The 9,806-nt window shown below is 41.2% G+C and overlaps 1 protein-coding gene across 1 annotated transcript in view; it reads left to right on the forward strand.

Annotated features, from left to right (window-relative positions):
- The window catches only part of KL (klotho), a 52,828-nt gene extending 49,124 nt beyond the window's left edge, over window positions 1–3,704 (forward strand). Inside the window, exon 5 of the mRNA XM_085320688.1 lies at window positions 3,356–3,704. Coding sequence (XP_085176814.1) covers window positions 3,356–3,693 — 338 coding nt within the window. The 3' untranslated portion in view covers window positions 3,694–3,704. The remainder of the gene's footprint in view (window positions 1–3,355) is intronic.
- The last annotated feature ends 6,102 nt before the right edge of the window (window positions 3,705–9,806 follow it).

The raw sequence follows: 9,806 nt of genomic DNA on the forward strand, positions 1-9,806 counted from the left end.
TTTTCCACTTATATGCCCCAAGGCTGGGTATGAGTTCTGTTCCTCAGCTATCTCTATATCTTATCCAATAGTGATTTTGGCTGTTCATAATAGTTCAGCTATCTACTGCATTATGCCATTTCCTGGACTCTTTCCTGCTATTCAGAAYTCAAACCAGTCTTTCTTTCTGTCTTAAAGATTCATAAATTATAAGGCAGAAAGGGGGCATTTTGAGTCATCCTGAGACATAGACACAGATTTTTTAGAAAAGCCCCAGTCCTGAATGAGAAACTTCCTGATGAAGAATCTCTCTGTAAGCTGTTGCAGTGGCTGAGTAGCTACAGTTTATATGTATACATGTATATAGATATATATAAATCTTACTTCTAGCATTAATTTTTTTAGCTTCAGCTGTTAAGCCATTATATTTTGTTATGTGTTTCCATTTATTGCCTACCTATTCACAGACAGAAAACAAGCCGCCTCTCAGTCTACTCTTTGATAGATAATGCAGATAAAGCTCTTTGTGCCCCTTGTTTTAAACATGATTTTGAACATTTTGATTACTGAACTCTTTTCCAGTTTGCCATCATTCTTCAAGAAAGATGTAAATCTCAGACCTGGACATGCTGTTCTTATAACAGTCATAATTATGTCCAAGGTATATAAAATCTCTTAGCTTTTTACTCCTGTTTCATACATTGAAGCAGCCTGTTAGCCCTTTGGCCCTGTTGACCAGAAGATTGGTCACACACTATGTGATTATCTGCTGTGATTCGAAGCTCTTGYGAAGATCCCTGCTCTCAGTGCAGAACTCCTCTGAACAGACACATGGCCTTCTTGTCCCTTGACATCCTTACATTTGGTCATATCAGCTATGAGTTGTTTGCTTGTACCAAGCATGCTGCACTAGCTACACTGTGTCCCTGATCTTCGTGTTATTTGCAGACTTTGTGAGAAAAAGTTCTACTTTTGTTTCAGGTCTGTGAAATATTTGAAGTCATGAAATATCTTAGAGCTGAGAGACAATTTCTACATGACCACAGTAGAAAACTCTTCCTGTGATGTTTCCTCTTCTGCAGTTACATTACTAGACCTATCAGGTTTAATTGAGACCGGTTGAAAGCTTTTTATTATGGGCCTGCCTTGACCTCATAAGATAACATTCTATTTTCCTGATCCAAATGCCTTATAATACCTAGTAAACTGCCTTATGAAGTTCTAAGTATATTACATCAAACATCATTATTTTTATTGATCTACTGATCTCATAAAAAAGATGTCAAGTTAGTTTGACAAGATTTATTTTCCATAAAGCTAAACCGATTGGCATTAAGCATAAATGTCTACCGTAATTATTATTTATCAAGCCTTATATTCCACTGTTTTACTAGGGAGTAAAGTATGGCTGACAGTTCCATAATTTCCTAGGTCATCCTGTCCATCCTTTCCTGTCCATTCTTTTAACTATCGGCTTTAACTTCTCTGTAATTTCCACCTCTTTCAGGAATTACTGGAAATCAGTAAGGCCCAGGAGTTCTTCCTCTGGCGTTTTGAAGCTCTGGGTGCATGCTCTCTGGATCTGTAGAGTTAAAAACATGTCTTGGGTATAGTTAGGCCTGTGGTTTCAGTGTGGTCTTTTTGTAGTGCTTTCTTTCCTCTCCACCACTTTAGGCTGTTTGAGTCCTTAGCACTTCTGTTTCCAAAGTGTATATGAATCTGAGCTTTTCTCCCAATTCCAAATAGCCAAAAAACCTATATGTCCCCCTGTTTCTAAAAGAACTTCTCTTTTGCATAGATCCGGTCTTAGTATTAGTGAATATTTCTCTGCTAAACAGCCACAATACTTGCCTGAAAGTTCACTGTTCTGTATTTGACATCACACCCTTCTCCTCAGGGTTTACTCACACAGTAATACCATCTTTTTTCACTCTCTTTTCTTCTCTCGTATTGGTATTGTGCTTTTGTCTATCCCGTCTTTACACATGGAACAGGCTCTTAACCTTGACATCATGAYGGATGGAGATTTCTCCAAAACTTACGCTTTTCCTGCAAGACCTGTGTACTAACCCACATGAGTTAACTTCTGTCCTTACCACATTGGAGGGAAATGTGAGGAGGTTTTGGTACACACGTCTTAAATTTTGTACTCTGCCTTTTTCCTCCAGCTAGTTTCTGGGACTGCACATGGGAGCATCTGGGCATGTAATGTTGCTCACCTGCRTTGTTGCAGGGGAGCCAATGGGTTTATGCAGATAAATGATTCCAGAATACAGTTCAGGACCCTTTGGAATGAGGATATATTTTTAAGCGTTTTGTACAGTATTTAAGTACATCTTTGCCAATGGAAAACAAAGAACAGCAGTAACCATTTATGCAACACCATTAGATCCACATGCCGTTTTACAAACACAAACTAATTATCCCTGGTAGCAGCTCTGTAACAGGGAAGGTAAATATTACCTCGTTTCACAGATAAAAAGGTGGTTAGAGGTGCTAAGTACCTTGCGCATGTCTGCAGAAAGTATTATTTTCACAGGGAGTATGAATATGCAGCAGTTGTTACTTTCCAGTCATATGTATATATGCTAGATGTTGCTTTAATTTGTGCAAAATAGTGATTTGGAGGGATAAAATATTACAGTTTGCCTTTATTACTGTAGACTGGTTGGTTTTGTCAAGCAAGACTGATGGTTCAAGGATAGCGTTACTGCTGCTGAAGTTCTTCCTGTAGCCAGGTTAACAGTATGGATTATGAACATGTTCTCGGTAAAGAGTAACACAGATCATCTTGGATCAGAAACTCAGGCCAATATCCAGAGAAGCCTGTGATCTGCACGACCTTTCCACTGTGCTGATGGTGTTCCAGTATATGACCTCAGCATTGGCACGTATCTTTTCCTGATGTCAGTGCACATTTGCTAGTCAGAAGTGTAGCCTGTTGTCCTCCTTCCTCAGCCTTCCCTCTCAGGGGATTCTCTGCAAGGGATAAAGAGCAATCAGAGAAACATAAAGAAAGCACACAGTGTGCAGAAAACCAAAACTTACGCTGTTTTACGTGCTAGAAGAGAAAGCCATCACAGAATAGGCTGCATGCTGATCATTAAACAGTCATACCTTCATTGCTTTGTATGCAAAAGGAATAAATTATATGGTACACACAGATCAAACTACCTGGGAATGTTTGGAAAACTCTTACTTTTTATGACAAGCACTGTGTGGATGTATGTATATACTACCTTATCTTTGGGAAGAGAAGTGTAGATCTGCATTTGACATCTCCCTTGCCCTTACTCTAGTTACTGGCATATTACACTGTTCTTGAATGTCAAAATGACTTTTATTCCTCTCTTCAACACTTTGTTTTGTTTTTCAGCTTACACCCTGGATAATGTTAACTTACAAGGCTATTTTGTCTATTCTTTTAATGACAAGACTGCTCCTAAATATGGTCTCTACAGTTATGCTGCAAATCAGTATGAACCAAAGCCTTCTATGAAACATTACAGAGAAATAATTGACAATAATGGTTTTCCTAGACCTGAAGCTCCTGAGATACTATGCCCTGAAGAGATTGTCTCATGTCCCGAATGTCACTTTTTCCGAACCAGAAAATCATTATTAGCCTTTATAGCTTTCATATTTGTTGCTTTTATTGTTACTATATTCCTCATTAGTTACTATTCCAGGAGAGTAGAAAGACGATATAAATAGAGCTGTCCCTCTGTATCTATCACTTATTGCACTTTTACTTGCATCCTCTTGGAAAATCTGAAATAATAGCACACAATGTTGTGACTGTTTCAGCACTAGGAAGCCATTTACGCTGCCTGATACTGAAGGACATGGACATTGAAAAAAATTGTTAGCAAATGGTCTACAGAAATAATTTTCTGTGGTTTAGTATATTTGGTTTGTGACAAGTCCTAAATTCCTGTGGTTGGAGTTATCACACAACTTTCTTTGGGATCTTCTGTTGAGCAGATGTTTTTCCCTCTTTGGTTTTCCCTCTTTGACTTTGATAGATAMATTTTTTTGAAGACCTGGAATGACAGAAGAGCCTGGATGTCAAATTTTCAGAGAAAAGATTGAAGAGAAACAAAATGATTTATTTTTCCAAATTAGGGGTGAGTCCTGATGTTAGGTGATCAGAGCCAACACCTAATGACTAGGGAATGATGACTATGGATGTTAAGCAGAAGTACCCAGCATGCCAAATGGGGAAGGGATGGCCCCACTGCTCAAGGAGGTCTGGGGTCAAGAACGGAGAACTCTTGTCTCTGTGCTGCTGGCGACTCTCAGTAAACTCATTAACTATGAATCAGGTTGCTGATTCCCCACCAACTTCTTATTGTTGCTGCTGCACWATGGATTTTTTTATGCAGGATCTGTTCTTTTAAGTGCAACACACCACTGCCTGCTCTGTCTGACCAGGGGTGTCGCAGCAACCTCAGCATGGGCAGCTCTGCCCTCTTCGGAGCAGGAGATGCCGAGGGATGACAGAGAACATGCCAGCTATGGAGAAGAGATAAGATGGATTAAAGTTTCTTTGTTTGATCTGCTCAGCAAAAAAGCATAGAGCAGAGCCTGTGATGTCTTTGCTGTCTCAGATGTCAGGAAACTGGACCGGAGTCTGTGAACATAGCCGAGCTGGGAAGCCCTGTCTGTGCACTTCTCACAGCAGCAGTTACCCACAGCTGGAACTGAGCTTCTGCCTAGCTGCTTGTGTGCTGGAGTCTTGTACATAGTTCAGAAAGACAGTCTTTGCACGTAAGTAAGTGTGGAGACTTTAAATCCCCACATTTTAGTGTAATAATCCAGCGCTCTATGCTGCTTTGCCAGGGTATGAGATCTTGGAACTGTTGCTTCAGAAACATGCTGTTCATTTTCTCTGACCCGTTTCCAAGGTCTGCTGGAGAGTCTACCCTAAGAAACTAGATCTGGCCCTAACAACACTTGATTCCCAAAGTATTACTGAATGTCTGTGGGCCTCTCATTTTTCCTCGGCAAAATGTTAGCAATATTGTTGCTAATAGAAATAGAAATGGAGAATAGAATAAACCCCTATGTTATTTTGCCTGTCGTGTGAATCAGTGCATTAGGAGTGTCTACTGTATAAAGCAGTGTGGTCATTTTTCTCCACTCTGTTTGTTGGCCTGCATTGCCTTCAGCTGTAATTGTGTTTTTATTGCCATGTGAATAATGTCAGTCACTGGAAAGAATTTTTTAAAGCTCTATGTCAATTAAGAATTATTTATCTACTAAAGCAGATTATACTGTATTAAACATGATGTTTATCTACTAGATGGCTAGTAGATGACTAAATGACCTCCCAAGGTTCTTTCCAACCTAAATGATTCTACAGTTCARTGATTCTATGCTGTAAATTAAAATTTACATATGAAATGTGATTTTCATTTGTAATTTGGATCATAGTTATTGTTATGTAAAATATAAAAATAGATAAGAATGAGTATCTTATCATAATGATTAATTATGTTCCAGATTTAAAATTGTCTCTCTTTGCACTAATGTATATTTTGCTATCAAGATTAAGGTGAAAAATTCAGGGTAAGTAAGTGATTAAGTATTAAAAGGTATATAAAAATTATATATAGTCTAATAGGATTTGCTGAAGAAGAGCAAATTTTAAACTGCTATATATTTATGTATTACTGCCTGGTGCAGCGTGGATTGCAAAAAAGTAGCTCTCCCTAAATATATGAAATGCCAAATGGCTTTCTCCATGTCACAGCAGTGAATCACCTTGCAGTACATTTACTTCATTGTGTCAGATGCCATCGCAGTACATAACAAAAAATGACATTCATTTAGTATAAACTTTGGCCAGGTCATATATAACTTTTCCCGTTCCATTATTTTGCCATTGATAGATTAATAAGTCTGGGCTTGATCCTGTTGCAGAGCTGAGTGTGTCTCTCTTGGGTTCCCCTGRATTCAGTGGGCCTGAGCTGGACCTCTCCAACATGGCAAGTCCAGGGCAATATGGGGGCCACTCTGACGGTCCCCGAAAGTGTGCCTGCGTCATGCTGACACTTTACTAACAATTAAACATCCAGCAAGTTACTGTCTTGTGCTATTTAATGGGCCAGTCACAGAACAACGTGTGAATCCAGCAGTCCTAGCGAGGAAGAGATGCTGCAGGCTCTTCTGCCATACAGGCTGGGTGATATGTAACCACCGACAGGCAGATGGCACCAGCTGGATATTTAATTTGTAGATAAATTGGGATTTGTTACTCTGAAGCTGTATTATCACATACAGTAATGGTGTTGTGGCCCGTAGAAATAACACAGCTGCTGGCGTTCTTCCCTTCAGAGGAGTTTTTAAATGTCACTGCAGAACAGTAACCGCCTGGATTCGGGTACGATAATTTGCAAAAGCAAACTGCTTACAATATTGTATGTGCAAAGCAGTGTATAACTTTCAGAGAATGAATTCTACCGTGATGGCCCAGGCGAAATGCAGACTGCTCTGATGGAGATAACGGTTTGGTTTTGCCCTGGGAATCTACCTGATTGTATGTAATCAGGGTCCAGCATGAGTTTCTCGTTGATTTTCTTACGAAAAAAACCCCACCCCACCACTAACAACACAAATGCCCTGGAATAGGCAGAGATTCGGTACCTGTCCGGAGCGCGCTGCGGTGCGCTCGTGCAAACTGGTTCGCTGATCGCGTGCTGTAACGAGGACGCGTGCCGYGGGGCATTTCTTTCCTGCGATACCTCTCTGTGAATGACGCTGTGGCACTTCTCTGCGGCCATCTGTGCATCTCGAGTAGCAACGCCAACAACAGCAAAGATTTTAAACGGAGAGAGCTCCATACTCGAAGTACAAAAACAGCTTGAGAGAGCATGGTGGTTTATTTTCTGAGGAGTCACAGGAGTATGCAAGTGTAGCAGTGGGTKCCAACGTGCCGTAGGATAAGTAGACTCATTTCTTGGTTTTAATTGTGCTTCTAGAATGGATCGTTGTTGCCAGTTTGCCCAGTGCTCCAAATTTAACATATTGTAGCATACAAAATTATATTTTTATTCAAAATATTTTTGTGACATGAGTGCAGAGCTTCTGTTCTTTTCCTTGAAAAAGATTGAAGAGTGAATGTCAGGAGAATGTCTTGGCTAAGTGAATGAAGGAATTGTATATCATTTTTGTACAATCTGAGAGATGAAATAAAGATATTGTACATAACAAATTGTAACATGATCTTCATTTTTAATCTCTCGAGGTTTCTGTTTGCAGCAAGAGTTATACAGTACCTTAGGAGAGATGCTGTGATAATGCCGAAAGGAGTTTGTGCTGCTATTTGTTTTTTCCAATGCCACATAAATAACTGTAGCTTTTGTTGGGGATTGGTGGAGACAAGCCGTTAGGCTTCTGCCTAAATGGAGGTTTTTCCAGCAGAGTTATGTCATGGGGGCTCTAGAAGTATTTTTTTGATTCTCTGTTTTTTGATGGTTGGTTGAGTGAAAATTGCTAGAAAAAAAAAAAAAAAAAAAAAAAAAAAAAAAGTAACCACCATACCAATATAAAAGTGTATTGATGCAATAGCTTATTCCATTAGTATTACTGCAATAAATTTTACAGCTCTTCTATTACAGTAGAGTTAATCACAGCCTAGAAGGATTTTGTCAGCATAGATGTGGCACGAAGCAGCCAGTTTGTGGCATATTTATTAAACATCCTAAGGAAAGTAAATGTCAGGGTTAAAGGAAGTGGGAGCAGAAAGGGAAAAAGACAAATGAATCAGACGGGGGCCATACAAGTGTCAAAATCTTTAAACACACCACGCGGGATTCACTTTTTCTTGTGTTGTATTATTTAACTTTTGAGTCACTTTGAGAACTCGTTCTGTTCCTCCTGCTTTCAACATCTGCTGGGTGAAACCAGCCTTATTAAGGAGGAAGAAGTCAGGTTTAGGTGCTGTGTTTCAGCTTCAGCTAAGAAAGTTCAATCTGGTTCCTTCTTCAGTCATACAAAGCTAAGAAGAGGAGGCAAGGAAAAGAAAGGGAAAAGCCTTTCCTGCCTTTGATGTAGCACTCTTAGCTTGCCAAACCACCCCTAGTGAACCATTGCAAGGTTAGGCTGGTGCTGGTTGGTTAAGCCACCCCTTACCTCCTCCTTTTTTTTTTTTTTTTTTTTAAAAAAAGATGAAACTAGCAGAATCAGATATGTCAGAGACTTTTATTTTGTTTCCTGGGTTGAACAAGAGCACAACTGTTTGTGTCAGGCAGTTCTAAGAAAATTAAATTCACTAAGAAAGCAGCAAGTTGAAATAATAGCAGTCTGCAGCCAAGACACTTGTGGGTGGTGACATTTTGCTGGCTATTATTTTGTGATGCTTTGTGTGTTTGTGAAGGAGAGGCAGAAGGGCCAGAGAAGTGGAAAGAAGCCAGGGAAAAAGTTAATGAAGCAGGGCAGAAAATCCAAAGACACAAGAAGACGTGTGAGTTCGTCGCCCGGAGAGCACGGACAGAACAATCCCTTGGCATGCGAGGGCCCCCTTAATGGACCATGGGACTTTGAATAGTCTTTGTTAAAAAAAAAATAGAAAAAAAGAATATAATCTGAAAAATGCTTATATTCATCATATTTATCCCTTAATAGATAAATGCTACATGATGAATTTTACTGCAGGTGAAAAGGCTTTTTCTTGTCTCCAGACTTACTCAAAACACAACGTGCGAGAACATCGTTAGCCATTTCTGGCTCTCCTGGTCTCTGCAAAATGTGTTGCTGGCCCAAGTCCCAKGAGACCCTCAGGTGTCTGAGGTGCAGAGGGAAACTGAGCACCGACAGGCCAAAGCGATCCGTGCTACCATTACACGAAACAAAACAGCAGTAGTAATGGTGAGGATGTTTTCTGAATACTACAAGTTCATATCAGATCCTATTAGTTTCTGCTTAAGCGCTTTCCTATTAGTATTAGTACTACCTTCTATTAGTAAAAATAGTTTCTTCCTCACTAAAAGAAGAGGGTGAGTGACACAAAAAGCTTTGGATTTTTTTGAGGAGGGAGGATGAGTTTTAACACTTCCTTCCCAACCCGGGAGGTGTAATACTGCCTGTCGCTGTGATTTTTATGGAAGTGATACTTGAAGGGGAACGGAGGACCTGGGCAGAGCTTTTTCAGCCCTCCTGGCTGGCTGTTAGGAGCCTGAGATGCCTCTGACGGCCAAGCGCAATTCMTGGGGCCAAGGGCTGCCGGGGGGCGAGTGAGTGTCTGCAAAAAAGCCGCGAGGAAGCTGCGGGCGCATCCAGAGCCGGATGTGTGGTGCGACCCTGGGGAAAAGCAGAGATGAAAACATGCCTCGGCGGGATGCTGGCTGCAGGGAGGGCTTGGCGCTGAGCACGGAAAGAGTTGGCTGTTGTCTGATTCCCTCTGTGTTTGCGGCGCTGCAAAGGGCTTTGTGCAGAGCTGAAAACTCGCAGGGCTGCAGAAACAAAACACCTGACCCAAGAAACCTCTTTTTTTCCGCCCGCTGGAAGTAACCACAAATAGGTCAAGTGTTCAGCGAGGTGCAACAGCTGAACTCCGTGTGCTGTAAAGTTTTACGAGGTGACAGCGTTTTGTAGCCTGGCAGTGGGGAAGGCAAAACGGGTTCTGGAGGGCAGCTAGTGCCCTGCCGGGAACGGGGAAGGGAGCAGCCGGGCGAGCAGGCTCCCGGCAGGCTGCAGCCCGCCGTGCCRTCCCAGCAAGCGCAGGAGCCTGCCGCTTTTGCAGCTGGCCACAGGTGTAGTCCGGGGATTTTAGCCCTGGATGGAGAACGCAGCAGTATCAGTTCCAACTCTGTCACCGGCTCGTA

This window comes from Rhea americana, unplaced genomic scaffold (assembly GCF_003343005.1).
Source record: "Rhea americana isolate MKP2758 unplaced genomic scaffold, rheAme1 scaffold_65, whole genome shotgun sequence".
Classification (NCBI taxonomy): Eukaryota; Metazoa; Chordata; class Aves; order Rheiformes; family Rheidae; genus Rhea; species Rhea americana.